Source organism: Myzus persicae, unplaced genomic scaffold (assembly GCF_001856785.1).
Source record: "Myzus persicae strain clone G006 unplaced genomic scaffold, MPER_G0061.0, whole genome shotgun sequence".
NCBI lineage: Eukaryota > Metazoa > Arthropoda > Insecta > Hemiptera > Aphididae > Myzus > Myzus persicae.
The window spans coordinates 398674-420278 of record NW_019104389.1 but is presented as its reverse complement, the minus strand read 5'-3'; the positions used below and the strand labels follow the sequence as shown (position 1 = coordinate 420278).

Genomic DNA, 21605 nt, shown 5'->3' with positions numbered 1-21605 from the left:
CTAGTTAATAATGCATATAATTTTGTATTTTCATACTAACTTAAAATGTAATGCTCCATACTTTATAAGTTGTTTGGAATTAAATAAAAACCTTTACGATAATTTGATGTAAACATTTTAAATAACGATTTATTGTTCTCTCTTTCTATTATACACGATGTAATTTTCAAAAAGGTATGAGTAATTGTATGCTATTTACCACAAATATATTTACACAGTTCTACGGTACGTTAGTATTGACTTATACAAATATAAAAAAAATGTAATATGATATAATATTGTATTTGATATTTTTGATAACAATTACTTCACTAATAGTATAATATAAAGAAATTATTAAATATTAAAATATTATCAGAAATTGCTCGCCGACACCACTTAAAATTGTTTTTTGTAATTATTTGTCATTGAATTCAAATCATACAACTCCATTCTCCATGATTACACTGACCTACTCATTGGTGAGCCACAAACTACATTTGAAACCTAGGTACTATACGTTTATACAAAATCTAGCTATTAGATCGACTTCCCTTATTTTTAGTTATTTGTTCATGGTCTGTACTTTTACTGTATAAGTTGCATATTAAAATTAATTTTGCAGGGAAAATTTAAACAAAAATTATTAATTTTAGAGTATTAAAATTGAGCTTATTGGATTTGGGTAACCTAAATTAGGTTACTGTTTAATATTGTATCACCATAGTATGTCCAATTTCGGAGAAGTTAAAATCAAAAACGTGGTAAAGTCGATCTCAAATAGACTTGACTACAAATTAAAATTTGTTTTCACATTTCTTATAGCTTCGCTATATAAATTGGTAAGTTTGGCAAAGAACATTGCTAAAATCATATGTCACGCGTGTGTTAGACGAAGACAGAAAATCACGGTATCGAATCTCCTTAACAAATCGTATTTTTTCAATTTACACACATAGAAATATGTTATTGATTTAAGTGATTTAAAACTATATTGATGGTTTCCTAAATAGGCATTGCATGTGGGTTCATTTGTTTAAATAAACCCTTCCCGTCGTTATAATATAATTACACTTTTTTTTTTAAAATTTGAATAATCAATAATAAATAATGAGAAGCATCTATTTATTTTCACCCACAAATATTTATTGCTTAAACTGTATTTAAACTCTATCAATGAAATAATATAAGAATATCTGTTTTATTTCTTATCTACTCAAAAGACAATGATATAGTATTTAACTTTTTTTACGATGATTTTGATTCTTTTTGATATTTATAAGAAAAAAAGTAAATATAATTTTCTATTATTGTCAAATTATCATTTTTTCTAAAAATATTCATTCAAGTTGATATTGAATATTTTTTAATTTGTATATTTATTTATTTATTTATTTATTTATTTTTTTGAGTACTGAATAATGAATTAAGAATATTTTTGAACTTTCGTAACGATACATACAAAAATATTGATTAATTTTACATTTTATTATAAGACCTCCACCATTCAGTCTGTACAACATTGTATACAAATTGTACTTAGAAACTAAAAACTAAATTACAATAAATGCAATAATTTTAATCTCATAGATATAGGTATTAAAAAACGTATATAGGCTCGCGGTCATCAAATCTGCACTGAAACCGCTCATTATAGCCTCTCTTAGTAATTTTGCTATAATTTATTTTGAATGGATAGTTGAATTAAAGCATACCTTAGTCAATTACATATAAATCTACACGAAGGATTATCCGGTTGAATTAAGGATGACATACGAGACTGCAAGAGATTATAGGACTTAGGTGTTTTGGTTTACAAAACCATTAGAAATAGATAATTATATAACCTAGCTTATGGTTGTCAATATTGTAATCTGTAAGTAATTTGGTATTTTTAACTATGTCAATTTACAAACCACAGAGCACACACATCACCCACTACATATAGGAAGGGAGTTAGTAATTATATATGTAGATGTTTTAAGTTAAGGATCATAGATGCAAATAGGCTCCATTTTTTTGTAGGGGAGGGATGGTGTTTGGTTATTCTATGTAAAACCTTTGTTCTTGACTTGTACATTATGGTTTAAAATTGTGCTTTATAAATCCGATCAGTTTTTTCTTTGTTATATAGCCTTCCATATGTGTGCAAATGAAACAGACTTTAAATTACATTTCTTATGGTTAAGCTTATCAATAAAAATTCAAATTAATTTAACTAAAGCAATAACAGGAAAATGATATAATTTACGTAACCAACAACAATTGAATTTTCACAGCAGTAAAATGTGCATTGTACTATATAGATGTACTGTATATATTATGATATAAATTATACAAATACATAATAATATAATATATTAATATATTATATACTTATATCATAATATATAGGTATGTACAATGTTAATATAAATATTATGAGGAGGTCGTACACAAGGGTTAAAATGGTATTTAATATGTAATTTTTCAGAAAAATTAATTTTGTTTCTATAATATAATACTATGATAATTAAATTAATTTATAGGGCTCGTTAAGTAGTATTGGTCTATTACGTACACTTATATATTTGTTTTGTCCCACGTAATTCAATAATCAATATAAGCCTTTACTATAAACACCTGCTTAACTTGTTATTTTTTATAATTTCCCATTACAGGTATGTTGATCGTCATCCGCAAACAAAATTATACCTATAATTTTTAACTTTTAATTATTAATTCATGTTTAATTATCTCAGTTTTTTTTATTTGGAATTATAGTAGGCATATATAGTCACGTAATATAATTTTACTTAGGTTAAAATGTCAACACTTAAAAATGCACTAAAAATTCGAGTTGGATTTATACTATTACTTTTTTTTAAATTTCAAACCACGTAACCTCCACGAATAAAAATTTGTCTAAAGTTAAAATGTTCAATTTCAATAAAGTATTGTATACCAATTATTACCATTTAAACAAAAAAAAAAAAATGGATAGTTTAAAAATCAAAATATTATAATACCTTATACCTATGTTACCTAGTTTTAAGTACAATCATAATATTCAAATTTGCTTTTTCATAATTTATTCATTTATAAATTTGTGCAAAAGTTTATAAATTGTAATATATTCCAATAAATTATATGCACCTAACTCTTTTAATATAACATGGTTGTTCCATTATGGAAGACATACATGGCTCCATAATTCTGTTTGTCCATAAATTTGCTGATCTATTATTAAATAAATAATAATTTGATAACATTACAGACAACAGTTAAAACTAATATAATTGTCAATAATATTTCAATAGTGATAAAAATAATATTATGTTCTATGTTATCGTCCATCACAATCGTATAACCCCGACTACGTAGCTATACATTTGATACCATAATTTTATTACTAGGGCTATAGAAAGTTTTGGGAACGTATAATGTTTGTGAAAAGATTAAAAACACTCTATAAACCGAACGCCAATACATTTTATTATGTAATAAAGCTAATAAAGCTAAATAAAAAACTGCATGTTTTAAATATTTATTATTTTATTGCGATATTTCATTTGTAAAAGCAATATTCTATTTTTAAATTATACATTCGAAAAATTAGTAAACATCAATATATTGTTAGTACACGCTTCAAACAAGTTAAAACATCGATTAGGAGTTGTACAAGAATATATTGTATTGCCTGTTAAGTACTTATTATAAAGGTAGATATAACAGTATTTAAAAAATAAAAATGGAGATAGAATTAGTTTAATATTTTTTTTCATAAACAACAATCAGTATAATTAATTACAATCAGCAACTAAGAAATTAGGATAGGTCAGATGGGGCAAGATGTGACATAAAGTGTACTACAACACCGCCACACGCCAACACGCACAGTCATGTTGTCATCGAGAAATAAGACGGAAAAGTAGATACGACGATTATACGCAAGAAGCGACGGTCGTAGTACGAGCTAAGTGTGTTTCTTTTGGTGATTGATTTATGATCGAATAAAAGTGTTTTCGACCAATAAATTTATATGTTTTGTTTGAGTAGCTACACAATTCTACTGCACTTCTTGAATCTGATCTGTAGGTACCTAACTGGTTAATATATGGTCATCGGAGAATTACATAAGGTTAGAATGGTGAAGGTAGTCCTACCTCTAAGTTAATTGTATTCTTTAAATCTGATCTGTAATCGGTTAATTTATGGTCATTGAAAGTTGAAAGTCGAAGCAGTAAGGTAGCACTCAGGAAAATCAGAAAATAAAGTAACTAAACTTAATAAAAAACTGGTTACTCTTTTAATATTAAATTAAAAAATTATGCCTTTTTTAAAGATAGCAAATAACAAATAACAATATAACATAATAATTTAATTACTTACATTAACCCTACTTTTGTCTTACAGTTCTAAATAAATGTATTGCTATTAACTTATATACTTGAATACTTTAATCAATGACAAAATCCTACATATTTTTATATATTTGTTTACCTAATGGTCTACAACTAGTTATACTTAATATTATAAGTACCAAATTAATAGTTGGAATGTAATTAATTATCTACACATATTATAATTCATTAGGTAATTAACATTTTAAAACATTTGTTTTTTCCAAACTTTTCCATACGAATTGATTTTATTTCTTCTGCTAAAAAAATACTTGAACATTTAGAATTATTTGTAGCAACTGGAATCTATTAAGGTCAACTGTAATAATATAAATTGGAAAAAGTGGGGAAGGGGTCAGTGGATGTCGCTTTGCTAGTATGATACAAATGGATATAATGATATAGCACTGAACACAAAAAACCATTAAGAGCGGAGACGGTTGGTCATCCTAGGGTATTTTATATTTTATTAATATTGATGTTATTACTACTGAGTCGCTGCCAGCCGATACGTTATTATTTGCATATTATCATATTTGTATATAATAATAAACTTTAGAAGTTTCAAGTAGGTACCCACAAATATTTATAAATTACAACAAAATAACTTACATTTATATTTTTGGTTACAGAATCATCTACTTAAATAGAATCTTTTTTTAAATTTTCAATGCTTAGCTATAAAAGTTGAACATTTTTAACATTTTTAATTACAAAATAATTTGTAAATTTTGTCAAAATTTGAACTTTAAATGCCTTCAAAAAAAAAAATTGTGACTGTATTTTTAATATTTTACAACTGCCAGTATAACAGTATATTAGAAACTTTGTATTAAATTTTCAAGCTTTTTGACCCAACAAATAAAATAAAATAACGCCTACATAATTCAATTTTAGTAAGCAATTAGAATAATTCTAATAATAACGGTACCTATGTAATCAAATATCAATATATATTATTAGATCTTATATATTATAAATATGTTATAACCAATAGGTAACTAATAGTCCTTGCTGTAGATCAATATAGAAATCAAAATAATATTAAACACTTAACCTGGTTAATAGTATTATTATGTATTATAAGTTATAATTTACAATCTTGGAATACATAACTATATATATCCTTTATGTAGTTACCTAGATATTTATGTATAGCAATAATTAACACAACAAACATCATACATTTAAGTATTCAGCATAAACATTTACAAATATATACATTTCCTGCCATTTGTCGCGTGGGTACCTAATTTGATGATGGACAAAACTTTAATAAATATTAAAAAATACTATGATTAGTTTTATAAAATACATATGTAATAATGCATACAATTAATTGTTAAAATATTATTAATTACCTGCAAATATTATAATATTAAATATTATTCAATTAAGTTGTCATTCTATGAATGAATAAAAATATAATAAGTAATAACTAACTATGTATTATGCAGATTAATAACTAATGACTAACTAGTATACAAATGTGCATGGGATACTTTGACAAAACATTTTTTGCATACCAAAAACTTTTCTGAGTAGAGATCGATAAAGTGATAGTCATATTTCTATTGATATTATTTATATTACTATTAGTAATTTATTTTTCTATAAGTAATACCTATGGCAGGTTGAACTAATTTTTACCAACAACTAATATCACACTTAAATTTTATAATAATTATCAATAATTATTTCATAAATATTACAATAATTATTATCAGCAAATAAGTTTATACAAATGTACCCTAAAACAGTGTGAATAGACTTGTCTCATAAATAGCTTAAAATTAATTTTAATATTTAGAACATTTCATTGTGTATAGTAAATAATAATAGGTACATATGTGTAATGACAATAAGTTTCAAATACCCAAAGTATGAATTATATTTTTGAATTACGTACAAAAACATATTATATAAAATCAATATTTTTTGGGTAAAACTTTAATAACATTTGAGATTTTTATATTTTTGATAGAACTTACAAGGATTCTTGTATTAAATGTATAAGCTTTAGTTACACTAATTAAAAATGATTTAAATTTATAACAATAATTATCTGTTTAAATTGTATATAATTGTCAAGTTTTTTGCCAAGCATAAAAATTAACATTCAGAGAAAAAAATCTAAAATTTCAAATACTAATAAATAGCTTGATTTTAAAAGTAGGAGATACATATTAGTTTGAATATTTGGAAAATTTTATTTTGTATTGAACATTACGATTTAAGCAATAGTAGAATGTATTAAATTTCTCTTAAAGTCTGGTATTTTACCTGAAAATGCTCTGAAAGTTAAAGATGTAGAATGAAGCATTTTCACTGCTCCAGGTCGATGGCAGACACACAATAAAAATCATCATTGTAACACCAATTAATTCATCGCTCAATTTATTGAACAATTATATAAAATATTATAACATTTTTTAAATTTGTAATGGTTTACAGTTTATATAATTTTTCAAACTATAATTACTTCTGTAAACATTTTAAACCTACATCTACTAATTTGACAGTATTTAAATTATGTTATATATTTATATTGTAAAATATGTTATCCATACAATATTACAATGAATATGATATGTTTGAAACCACGAATAAATGAACTTAACTTCAAGTATTTATAAGTAAATATTAATAAAGTAATAAAAATAAGCCTTAGATCTACAGTTACTTATTATTTTTTTATTTAATAAAATATTAATTTATCTTACTGTCCAATTTATATCATTAAGTATTTAAATATAATTAACATTAATTAATACATAGGTATAGAAAAAAACATTATTGTTACAAAATTATATTTCTGGGTATGTTTATCTAATTTTTGAGTACCTACTGTTAATATAAATATTGTAATGTTTCATCAAATATGAATCTCTCATTTAGATTTAAATTTTGATGGTAGCAAAATTTTTATTACAGAGCCGGATACTTTAAAACCATCAATAACATATAATAGCAATGGGAATTGTGGTCTGTTTTCCATGTAATGAGATATAGTTAAGTAAGACTCATTGCCCTCAGTTTGAAACATATATGAAACCTAAAAAACAATATTTAATAATAATTTTGTTGAAATATTTTGAAATATTTTTTTTAATATTAGGATTAATATACAAACTTTATTCCATAGACTGATTCTGTCTTCTGACATCTTTTTAGAAATAATATGTGCTTGTAAAAGATGTTTGGACGCATTATTAAGATATACTCGTAACGTATATTTGCCGGCCGCATGATTTGCACATCTATACCTGCAACACATTTTGTTTTATTATTTGATAAAAAAAGAAAATATATTATATTTAAATATTAGTAGGTACTTACCATGCACTAACTGCAATTTGAGGTTGAAGAGTCTTCATTATATTATCATTCAAACCATGATCTTTGAATACAATTTCTTGATCCTTTGTAAGACTACGTTTTTCATAGGATGAAAAACAGCTTGTATGCCCATCAAAATTTGAATCGTCCAGCATTAAATGTGCACTTTGAGGTATTTGTTCAACCGTCCAAAAACAATTAAGATCATTTTGGCTTGAAAAACTATCATTATTACTTTCCCAATACTTCCATCCATCTGTAGTTAATATAAAAATCATCATGAAATTGTATGAATTATTTTTAATTCTGATCAGAGATAATGTTAAACCCGATTCATAATAAATTTTTTATTTACTTACATTGTCCACAGTGATTTTTCACTAAATTTCGATTGAAGGGATCGTATTTGCATATAATATAGAACACGTACCACGGTAAATCTAGTCTTCTAACATCGTTGGCACTGATTTGTGAGAAACTGTAGTATCCTTGACCATTATTCACAAACTTATTTTCTCGAAAAGCTTTTTCTTGAAATACATAAGTGTCTATAAGTTTCTGCCATCTCTTGCACACAAGTCTACAATCGAAAAGAGTGTTCACGTCGATGGAGATTAATATATTTATTACCATTTCATTCGGCAGTAAATCAAAATGTCCATAATTATGTGTAAACACTTCCGTCATCATTGACGTAATTACTAATTTGTTACCTATCAATAACAATATGTAGTTAATGCTAACACCAAAAGAAAATTATTTTAAATTTATTTTCAATGAAATATTTTAAACAATTATACTTAAACAAAACACTAGACGAGGTAACAATATATGTTAAATAAATAAAAATCTATGAGCGTGTATAAGACTTTTCACTTATACAGAAATGGACTGTTATTGTCTGCTAGTAGAAAGACAGGTACAATTTCTGAATCCAACCAAGCAGATAAAGCATAAATATGATATCAAAGAAGAACAAATCATTTATCATCTAAGAAGACGTGTAGACGTGACGTAGTTGTCGAATAAATTTATTTTATAATCTCCGGGGTCAAGGACAAGTACACAAAAATGTGCTTACTATTCCATGATATCTCATTTTTTCTTTTAAGATTTTCTTAAACTGTATTCCAAGGTGGATTATTCCAAGATATACACACAGATACATAAACATACCACGATATACAGACGATAAGGTGATACCATTTCTTTATCTCACCATCTAGGTTGTTGATGTACTGGTCAGTGGTCGCAGATATATAATAATTATTAATTGCCCGACACGGTTCCCATACTTGAAGCCAACATAATTCTACAGTCATAATGCATATTGGGCATTGTTTACAAGCCGATGTTATCAATGTTAGTGATAACAGACAAAATTATAATATTTATAATAATTTAAAATTTGTATTATTAAATCACATGGTAGTACTACTACTTACCAGTACTCGTAGGAGCAAATAGTTTAAAGTACTCATTAGTGTTTGGTAGTAGGTACATTTTTTATAATAATAATATTATTATGTTATCATAATAATTATATTGATAACAGATAGTAAACATTGCCCAACCTATTTGGCTTCAAACACCAATACGCAGTGGTATATTTAGTCGGGCATCTAGTAATTAGTATATATCTGTGGTGGTCGCACAACTCTACGAAATAAATAGGCCCATCGCATAATAATTGCATTATCATAAAAATTACTGAGCGTTTCGTGTGGGATATTTTTTGAAATATAATAGCAACCATAGTCTATATAGTAGTTTGCCGCTAAGGTTCACCGCAGTAGTGTGTATTTGTATTTTCAAAATTTTGTTTTTCCACGGTAAAATTTTTGTTTCAAGCGGGAATGTTTCTCTATGATGACACAGATTTACTGTATCGCACATTGCGGCGATTACTCACTCATTGTCCACCTATTTGTCTCTCACACAAAAATATTTACAGTGATACACATCAACATTTTTTTTTCTTCAAACCTTATGAACAAATACATTTATACTATATTTCCATGTCTATAGTAAGGTATGATGAAAAAAAAATTTGATGTGCACCTACACGGTTAATATTATATTATATTTGTGCTAGTGGCAATTAGGTGGACAATGAGTGCGTAATCACCGTAATGTGTGATACGGTAAATCTGTGTCGTCCTAGCGTACCATTTCGGCTTATACTAAACATTTTTTCTGTAGAAAAACGAACTGTGCGAACATAGAGATACGTAGGTAGGTCATGGGTACTACTTACAGAGTTACATATACGATATACGTGGTGTGTGGGAGGCGTTGTACATTAACTAATTAGGTAGGTACCTAGTATGTTTATGCTGATTTTATATCATATCGTTTTTTAATAAATGATTAATTGTCCATTTATAGTAGTTATGATCGCAATTTTATGATACCCAGGTGCCACGAGCAGTCCATATCATTATATTATTAATCATTATCACTTCGATTTATCAGTCATGAAAACCGTTAAGATTAAAACAAGAGAACAAACTCGTACAGTCGTACCGCAAAGAGTCTGGCACGGTGCACAACGGCAACCTGCAGCACGAAGTACAGGCGCCGCAGCGACCGGTCTACGCTTTTAGTTTTTACCAACCACCATCGACTCCACAGGTTGTGTCAAACCGATACTGTTGACTCTCAAGCCGCCAGGGCACAAGGACGTGAAACTGTGAAAGATAAGTCGGCCCAACCACACCATCGCCGTGTATTCCGACCGCAACCCGTCCGACACGATAAAATAATATTATGTAGGTATAGTAGGTAAACGCCTTATCAATCATTGTGATTTTTAGTCGACTATTGCTTCGCCGAGTGACCACATTTATTCTTGTTTTTGACTCAACATAAAACGATACTTTTCATTTTACGATACATACCGCTTGAGCGTGTTCGTCGGCGCATCACCATTCACCTGCCGGCTGCCACTTGTCCTCACACTCAACACAGCTGCCGGCCTACCGCGCCAACCAGCACCGCCGTAGCCGTGTCAAGTAGTACGATGAAATGGCCACTGGCTACGCTGTGTACGCTAGAGTTGTTACTTTACCCGCGCACCTTTGGGAATATTTATGTTTTTTTCGTTTCTTGGAAAATAATATACATTATTTTGAACCATAACCCTTTTTAGATTGTATAGCCCGAACGGTTACGCATTAATATAATAAATGTGAAATGTGAAGCATATTATGTGTATTTTTCATGAATATTTTTTTTATTATTGTGTACACAATTAATTTATGCAATCCGCTAAGGCTAACACTATGTCAAGTTATTTTCTTTCTATTTTTAATTTTTTTTATCAACCACCTGTAAGCATAAGGCTTGTGTTGGAGGTTGAGAGTTAAAGTAGTGCATATGTGGATAAACTTAGATTGTATAATAGAATTTCTAAAACAGCAATTCAATACAAATGAAATAAAAAAAAAACATAAAAATACATTAAACATAATTGATTATAGATATAAACATGAGAAAGATGTCTAGATCGCATGAAAAACATAAGATATAGGTGCTATATAAAGTAAACAAAAATACAAAAATACCTTAGTAGGTATTTTATATCTATATCTATATGTCTGTGTTCACAGTCAGTCTGAGCCGAATATACCATACACATGTGTTTTATTTTATACCGATATGGCGGTATGTATTGTTCAACTCAAATTAGCGTCTTAAGAATATTGAATGTTTATGAAATATGAGTACCTACACATAATATTTACATCTATAAATTTGTAATCGCGCAAGCTATAAAATCTGAAAAGGTCATGGTTCAAAATATTGTATAATATGTTTTCCTAAAAACGCAAAAAATCATTGATATTCCCTATACTACACGGGTTAAAGTTGTAGCTCTAGCGTACGCATCGCAAGCCCGTGGCCTTTTAATCGTGTAATTTATTTCGGGACGTTCTCAGAAATGGAATTTGGTCTCTTTATTCTAGTCTTCGTGGTCAAAAGTTCAAAACAATACAAATTGTTAATTCTAAATAAATCTAGAAATCATTGCCAGCCGAGATTCCTTTCCACCCTAAAGTCATAACGAAAGTGCGTCTCAATTCTATCATCATTCACATTCACACCTATACCTATATGGGCTATATGTATTTAGGTATCGCTTTTTCTAATTTTCTACCAAGTCTGGCGAGCACACGTAGTGATAGGAACTATTTGTTTTCGGCGTAGCGTGCCTGTGTTGCATTTATCTATGATTAGCATTTAGAACTAGAAACAATTTTTTTAATACCTACTCTGAATTTGAATGTCTCGTATAGTCGTGTAACTATTCAGTCTCAAATTCAATTAAATATAAGCAAATATTTACTATTTAGTTTGCTGAATAATAAATTTCGTGTGTTATATATAAAAATAGTAAGCTGTTATTTTTTTCTTTACTTTATTCTACTTTATGGCTATTCATAGAGTTTTTAAAATCAATATTATTAAATTTCAAACCAATTCTGTTTTTCATGACATTGGGACAATGAAACTATTTGGTTTGCAAGTCACGCAATTCGATACTATTTTAGGGTTTTCTTTTAATACATTTATTGAATATTATGTTATAGAGAGAAAAATATATATTATACGTGTAGGTATACAGTTAGCCAAATGTCTAATATTATAATTGAGTTTCTGTTATAAAAATTAATGTAGTTAATGTTTGCAAAAACAATTATTTTGATAGTTTTTAATGTGCAATATACTTATTGAGGTCTGCGGTATATTATAAAAACAACTCAATATCTAAGTGTGTCGGTATAATGTAGGTTGGTTCCTAACCTTTATAATTTATTTACATTTTACATTGTTTGGATGTAATAAGCCTCATTCATTTACAGTTTTGTTCAGTGATAAGGGACATTTTGCTCGTATTCAGTATTGTATTATTCTATTAATAAAACTAAAGTATACACGAAAATGTTCACGTGTGCATCTTCCTAATATAACTTATATAATTTTCTAAAAATACAAAGTGAATCATCTCATTTTCGTTTTTGATATGACATTTAGACATCAACTATTTTAAATGGTATTGTAATTTATTAGAAAACCGAACTGATGTTTGCATAAATATTTTAATAATTTAATGCAATTTAATAATTTTTTAATATTTTTATAAATATGTTTGATTAAATTATGATTATAGGTAGTCAGGTAGGTACCGATGACATTACTTGGTTTATATCTTCCATTTCGTCTAATTACCAATGATATAATATTATGTAATATGTTTATAATAATTGTCGAGGTATCATATTAATGTCTGTGTTAGAAACTCATTTGTAAAAATTAAAGAAAAAAAATATTCCATTCCATATTTTTCTGTAGGTATTAAAATATATTAAAAATTAAAAAAATATTGTTAGTTTGATTATTTTTTAAATGTATTGCAATAAAGAACGTTTAATAAAATAAAATTTAATTTTTATTATGGATTATAAAGGGTACCTACTTACGAATAAAAATGAATAACAAATATAAAGATGACGGATATTGTGTAAAACCGAATATTGTCTAAAAGCAGTAACACAATTCATATACGTATTATTGAATTCAAATTGACATATTGTCATTGGAAAAGTACACAATTTCTATTTTAATACAAATAAGAATTTATTAAAAAGTTATTTTATGAGATTCAAGATAAAATCGACTACTATATATTCGGCCCGCGGCCTTATAAAATATCTAGTAGTAAGTATACACTCTTGTAGATAAATAAACAAAATATCGAACTAGGTTAGCGTAAATACAATACCAATATTTTTATTTGCTGTCATAGGTACCTACCACGGAGTTAAAAACTCAAACTGTTCGAAAGAGTTTATTATTAGTTTCTACTTTATATTATTTTTTACAAGCGTCGAAGGAGTAAAAACACCGAATGGCTGCAAGATAGAACAATATAGCAGCCTTATAATCTTATCAGCAAAAATAAAATATAAGCTCGAATATCTAGGGATCTAGCAAAGAATAATATTAATAATGCCATCAGTGTCCAATGTTCATAATAATTATTAATTCAAAATGAAATTACCAAATTAATGTCGATTCGCATATAAAATGTATTAATTTAATGTTCCAATAAATTGTAATGGACCAATCATGGGCCACTAAATCATATTTAAAGGGCCATTATTAGCTCACTATTGATTTGTTAAATGTTTAGTGATTCTTCATACGACCCGGCATAAGAATAGCAATAGCTAATCGAAATTATAGATAATAATATATATTTCCATATTATCTATGTCCAAAATAGGTAGATATTAATCTGAAGAGCTGAACGCTACCCATGAATTTGTTGTCTCCGTCTTACACGCGTACGACATAGAACATTTTCGTTCACTAGTTTCAATAGTGTACTGTTAGTTTTAATATTAGAGTGAATTGACCTATTATCAAAGTCTTAGGTAAGACCATTATCTATGCTTAAGAGTCAGCGGATTTTTGGATATTTTAATTTTCAAGCGAGATATGAGCATTTCTGATCTGTATTATTTTATACATACTCGTATCTTGCTTGAAATTAAAAATATCGAAAATCCGCCGTCGTTTAAGCATGGATAAGTTCTTACCTAAAAGTTTGATACTACTTAAATTCACTCTAATATCAAAACCAACCGCACACTGTTCAAACTAGTGAACGAAAATTTGCTACGTCGTAAGTTGGTAAGACGGAGACAACAGACGCGCGGGTAGGATCCTCTTAATTGATAGTCATAATACATTTTAAATGTTTGTGGAGGTAAGGGATAAAATGCTATAGATAGCATATTATATATCGATAAAATGATAAATATATAAATGATCAATATTTTAGCTATTAACAAAATACGTATAAATCTGGAATATTATAATTCATTGCCTAATTGCTCTTGTGATTAATAGTCCATCATGTTATTTATTTACATTTCATGTGATGAGAATGGTCAATTGATTAGATTAATCAATCATTTAAATTTGAAGTGTGACACAGATTACGTGTTATGCCATTTTGTAGTAGCACAGATTACCTAAATTAGTATTTAGATGTGGCTCAAATTATATGTAATTTTACAAAATTTAAAATTTAATATTATAATATCATACGTTTTAATATTTTGGTAAAGATTACTGATTAGTCAACATGAGCACTTAAATATGGTGGTAAATTGGTGGCAGGCATAAATTACATGTACTAAAATGCTTGAAAAATATCAATATTTCGCCTTAATGGTAGGTACGTTAATCATTTTTGTCTAATAAGCTTTAATTTAAAAACGGACGTATTATAATGAGCAGTTTTCAATTCGTACAACTCATATACGTATTAACAGTTTAATAACTATCTCAATTTTACTCTCAACAAACAAAACATTAATGCTTGATATTGCCCTTTCATAATATTTTGCAATTTTAGATTTGTGGTGCGAATGCTGATAAACGACGATCTTATACGTTATATTATCGTATACCGACCGGCGGCCATAAATAGGCGTACTACCTCATAAACAGCAATTTCCCGAGAACTATAGTTTCTTCGGAAACAAACCACCCTCGGAACTCGTTCGTCATATCGAATTAATGTATAAGTTCACACGCAACCCTCGTAGAAATGTAATGTTTACAAGTGTTTAATGCACATAATATGAAGTTATGGTTTGATAACCGTAGTCGGGTTTCAGGTTTATAGGTATATTCGATTTAGGTACATTGTGCGACTTTTTGATACATATTTGAGCATATTTTCATGAGTTTTTGTACTGTAGTGTACGGATTAAAGCAATACACGAGTGTTTTGAGAAATAAAAATATATGTTTAGCAATGTCTCATGCATAAGACCATACCAAAGATATAACTGTAAATAAAATAATATACACTATAGATTTTGTACAAAGATGTGGGTTTTTTTTTGTGTTTGGCGCACTTTTTCTAGTAGGAAAAATTCTCTGATCATCAAATTTTATGGTGGTTTCTGGTAACAAATGCTGTCTAGTTAATATTTTGGGGAGGTCAGAATTGGAAATTCTCAATGATTTTTAAATTAAGCAAGGAAAAAAATACAAATATTTGTACTTACTTACCTATTATTGTAGCATTATTAATAAATTAAAAAATATCCTACACCTAGCCCATATATTTTTGTCATTCTATATTATACATAAGAATTTACCTAATTAATATATTATTATAAACAATATAGTGTTAAATTATCACAATTTTAAAATTGTTTATGGATATTGGACATAATTAAAAAATAATGTGGCATCGATCTTGAAATAATACAATTACATTTCATTATTTCACTCAATTTTCATGATGTAGTTTGAAATCTTAAATGATTAAATAATTCGAAATCTAGAATAGAATTTGATAAACGGATTAAACACTGTTTTTCTTATGAATACCATAGTATTAGGTGACCATTGTTTTGTTATTACCTCTCAAAAATGGACTTAAAAAGTCGAAAATATCCTTCGTGTACCTATGTGTCATTATTATTATTTTAATGTAGGATTATAGATTTATAGGAAGAGCGGAATAAAACAGAATATTAAAACTTGATCATCTAATTACAAAATTATAGGCAACATAAATTTCCGTTCCAGAGTTAGGTTGCTCGATCAATACACAAATGCACAGTAAGACGGATAAACTTATCTTCTATTGCAATCGCAAACTGGTGAGGGTGGATCATATATGGATAAAATAATTTCTCCTAACTCTAAAACATAACTTATTGACTATTGGATTTAATTTATATGTCCATTATATCTTTATAGTATTTATTAAAATCTATACGACGATATTCAAAGCAAAATAGATTAAACTAAAGAACACGAGTTCAGGTTTATTCGGGTTTTTGGCTTTAGGTGTTCAGTAAATTCCAGTTAGTTCGGGTTGTAGTTTTGTTCAACGAACAAAATAATTTAATTATTTAAAATTATTATCAGATTAATGAAAATTATGAACAACAAACACCGAACAGTAAGTACATACACTGTCACTGTTGTTACGTAAAGTAATTAATTGTTATTGTTACTTGTTACTACCTACTTATTATATATAATACGTTGAGCAACTATAAGAACCAAACACAAATACATTATGAAATAAAATACATTATATTTCACAAAAAATCTAAAATACACATTATATAAAAATTCACACTAAAACAGTTTAAAACAAAAACTGAAATAATTATAAAAGTATACTACAAAATATTAATCACATTATAATAAACATATATTATTGTATATAATATTACACATTCTTATTATTATAGAAATTTGAAAAAAAATGCTCATATCAGTGAACCAATAATTTTAATTGAACAATAAGTTTTATAATCTATTTTAATTTTGTTCCCCCCTGACAATATTACCCACTGATTGATACCAGCGGTCTGCTTACTCTATCGGTAGTAATAAATAAAAAAATAATAGGTGAATCCATCATCATAATGTTTAACTATTAGGAAGTATAAAAATATTATTTTGCCCATAGTTTCACAGTGAAACTAATGGTTATACATTTACAATAAAATGAGAGGTTTTTTGTATTTACGGTTTTTGATTATTTATGTATTGAAAAAACTTTTATAACGTTTCATGTGGGAATTTTTAAATTGAATGTAATTAATTTAATCTTTAGAGAAGTAATTATCGTATATGAACTACCTAGGTAGTTTTTGAGATGGTTCCGAAAAAAAACAGTGAATCGATATAGACAATAATACCAATTATGATGAATCTTGATGTAATTAAGATTTTAATTAATAATTTAATCATTGTTCGATAAATTGAGCTCGGCGAGTACTTTTTACTTACATTCAATCAAATTATTTGTCATGCGTTCTTTTATTTAAAGTTCGATTGAACTGGAAATTCGAACGTTACCTACAGCTATTCAAGTTTGATTAATTCTGGTGTATCGCAGCATCATTTTGATCACTTGGGGCTGAAAAGGGTTTTCGAATATAGCAAAACGTTGATGGATTTTCACGTTTACGGGCACTAAGGTTTGAGCGTTATTTCGGGCGTAAAGCGTTTAACGTTGTTTATAGTTTCTATCCTTATGTAGTTTTTTTTTTATTCACCAGCTGCGTAAAACAGAAAAGAAAAGAAAAAAAAATCATCTTTTGTTGTTCGTTCAACCAAACTACCAAGTACGAATCCTCCAAACGAACTAATCGGATTTTTAATCGTAATTCTGAATGAGTTATATTTTGCTGCTGTTTTTAACAAACCCTAAAATCTTATCACAAACGTTTGACATTTTGCTGAAACATTTGTAACTCGTCCAAAAACAGCTGGTTGTTTTCTCCGTCCATTATCGGTTTAATGGTTTTGAACTCGTGCGTTTTCAGATTAATTCATTAGGTGTACGTATGTGAATAACCGAATTTATCTATATACATAATATTATTATTACATCGCCCGTCGAGATGGCACTGAGCTCGGTGAATTTTATCGGATTACATTTTGCACGACGACGAGTTACTCGCAATGAAATAAAATTAAAAAAACGTTTAACATAATAAACTGCACTATGTGTTACCTATATGGCTATATATATATTATATACATGCAATACGCCATAGCCATATGTAGCCGAGCTTATATTAAATATGCATGTAGGCAATTATTGCATATGTAATAATATGAAATTATAATTATACCTGTACACTTAAAAAATAGTCAAAAACAAGCGGTGAAAACGAAATGGCTGAAAGGGCAGCCGCAGCAGCAGTGCAGATAATAATAATAATAATAATAATAATAATAATAATAATAATAACAATAATAATAGTAATAATAAATGCCCATGACTCTAAATGTCGGAATAACTAAATATTAACCGGGGCCAACGATATGATACGGAATCGGCGAAAGGGTCATTCTCTATTTTTAATACCTACCGCGTTAATGGGTGTGCGACTATACAACTGTTCGAGACTCGGTATTCCGGGCTGACGGCTGCGGCAGCGTGTGTGTCGTGTGTGTGTGTATGTGTGTGTGTGTGTGTGTGTGTTATGTGTGTGTGTGTGTGTGTGTGTGTGTGTGTGTGTGTGTGTGTGTGCGCGCGCACTTCGAACTCGACGCGTTTATTTTATAATATGCGTATTACTGACAGCCCTTTATACTTTCCGAAATTTTGTAAATTATACATTTATTTTTTTATTTTCATTTTGACATTTACACAAAAAAAAAATATATAATATCGAATTACAGCATTGATATTGATCCGCAACAAGCGCCACGAATCAGAACAAATTGTAGGTATATTATGTTTGTATAGGTAGGTAGGTAGGTAGGTGTAAGTACTTTTATATTTTATTCAATGACCACGTGAATTACGCACACGTGTCAGTAAAATAGTATACTTTGTTTTACATAATTGTTTAAATCACATGTTATATCTTTCTGGCTTTCTATACTCCAGTCACGTTCAGAAAGAAACTCGGAGGACGAATTGTGTGCATTATTTTAAAACAAGGGTGTATGCAAGTGATTTTATGGAAAATCATCTAAAAATACTGAAAAATAGTCTAACAGTTAAAAAAAAATGTATCATTGCATTTCTTATAGTTTCAGAACAAATGTGTATGCAATATTATGCTATTTACGAATGCACATAGCAAGTGCAGAATTTATCCTATATAATCTAGTACGAGATTTCCTCGAAAACGTTTACTATCACATGTATGGTAATTACTAATTAGTTTAGAAAGTTACAGATTGAAGACATTTGTAATTTCTTATGTTTAGCTATAATTTTTTTGTTACCTAAGTAAACAATGATGTATTCTGAATTTGGTGGTCAGGCTTATTATAGTTTAGAAGTTTGACAATATTTTATGTTATCAGGGAGCAGTCCAGGCTATTCTTAAAGGAATAATTACTCTCAATATAACGTTGTTATCTCCCTCCTAGGCCAGTAGTCTCAAACTTAAATAACCTGACCAACAGGCCATATATTTATGTGTCAAAGGATCGCGGGAAAACTGTTTTTTACATATTTTTACTAATCCAAAATAAAAATAAATGAATTGAGGCAATATGTATTTATGTTATGGATTATAAATCATTATTATATAACTGTATTCTATACTATAGTTACAAAGATGTAGATGTTGAATTTTTGTTTGATGATTATTTATTTTTATAAAAATATAATTTCAATAATTTGAAGAAACAAAATAGGTTGATTACGGGACACATGTTTGGGACCGCTGCCCTAGGCCATATTCATGCAAAAAATAAACTTATATACCTTAATATTCACCCTAATAACCCATATTTTTTAGATTCTTCAACATATGTTTTCTCGTGATTCCATTTCATATTTCAAATTATTAATATGTGTGATGTGATTTCCGTGATAATCCATAACAAATGTGATACACACGTCTATTATATAATTACTTAATATCCTAAAATAAATAAATACCTATACCCTAGTTATTCGTAATACTTTATTTGGTTTGCACCATAACACCAAGATTTTTAAAAAAAATTAAGGACGAGTATCTCCGATCTCATGGCGTAAGTAATTTATTTTTTTCAAATAAGACCATATTGTACATATTGTACCTTTAATTCTGACTATTATTTAATAATAATATTACTTACTGTAAACAAATTTCGAAAGTAGGTAACCGCTCTGCTGTACAGTATAAGCCATAAGGTACCTATCGAGTATACCTCGTCATTCGGAAAGTCTTTGTAATGTGCCAATAATATGTTAAATTTGAATTAATTGCATATTATGCAGATCGATTCTGAACGAAGACCTATAATACTAACTAAATTGTATGATATATTTATACCGATACTATAGTAATTTATTTTACTATTAATAATGCATTTAATTATTATTGTAGTATGTTGAATTTGTATCATAATTATATCATATGTATATTATTAATGTTAACTTTTGAGTCAACAGTCAACACGGACTTACCGTAGAATAGTGATCGTGTTATAAATAGGCAATATAGCATAAAAGTTTCGAATCCAAACGAAAATATTTTTGAGTAACGACTAAAAAACTAAAATCGTTATTTTTCGTTTGAATATTTAATATTGTCTAAAATTAAATTGAAACTAAAATTAGTTTTTAATAAACTTTAAATAAACTTTTTCTGTTTTTCCCTAATTTTTATTTTGTTTTCCGATTATTTTGATAAATTATGTAAATTCTTAACTTTCATGGTACCAAAAGCCCCAACTAGATTCACATTTTCACCAAAAAAAGATTTTATACTTTCTAAAACCTTTCGAAAGCATTTTTTTTTATATAAAACGCTTAAAAACAAACCCAGAAAAAATAAGCACATATTGTAAAATCAATACAATCATCTCTCCGGTAAGAATCTAAAAAAAGTTTGTACAATTTCACCGCCACATGTGTAAAACAGAGCACTTCTTATTAAATATACTTATTAGGAAACTAAGTGTTTGAAAATATTATGAGTTTTAACGAGGTTTTTAAGTCACACTCGAAAATTGCCAAAATCAGAATTTGAATAAATAAATAATTTGAATAAGTACAAAAGAGGGCCATGGTTGGTTAATCACACTATACCTGTTATAAAGGTTTGAAGCGTTCATTATAATAATTTATGTCATGTTATGATATTGTTGTGGCTGGCTCATATAAAATAATAATAAATGCACTATGTTACATACATCGAAATCATTTCACGACGCGATTCTTTAAACTATCTACCAATGTATAATTCCGTGTGATTAATTGTACTAAAATATGTGTTTTCAGCTGAGTGGTTTTATGTTGCGATGGAGGAACACTTAAAGAAACTAAATCTTCTGTAAGATTATATCCGTATGTCGAGTACATTTTAAAATAAAACGACAACAACAACGACCATA

At 27.9% G+C, this 21605-nt stretch overlaps 2 protein-coding genes across 2 annotated transcripts in view; one reads left to right on the top strand and one right to left on the bottom strand.

The window, feature by feature from the left end:
* LOC111041805 (junctophilin-2-like) overlaps positions 1 to 21605 on the top strand; it is an 81336-nt gene that overhangs the window by 8732 nt on the left and 50999 nt on the right. The gene's annotated exons all lie outside the window — the stretch shown is intronic.
* On the bottom strand, positions 7164 to 8861 carry LOC111041817 (F-box only protein 6-like). The gene is made up of 4 exons (XM_022326254.1): positions 8060 to 8861; positions 7701 to 7956; positions 7495 to 7627; positions 7164 to 7416 (listed from the first exon to the last, which is right to left on the bottom strand). Exons 1-4 carry the CDS (start codon positions 8388 to 8390, stop codon positions 7252 to 7254), a joined length of 885 nt encoding a protein of 294 aa, XP_022181946.1. The 5' UTR covers positions 8391 to 8861; the 3' UTR covers positions 7164 to 7251.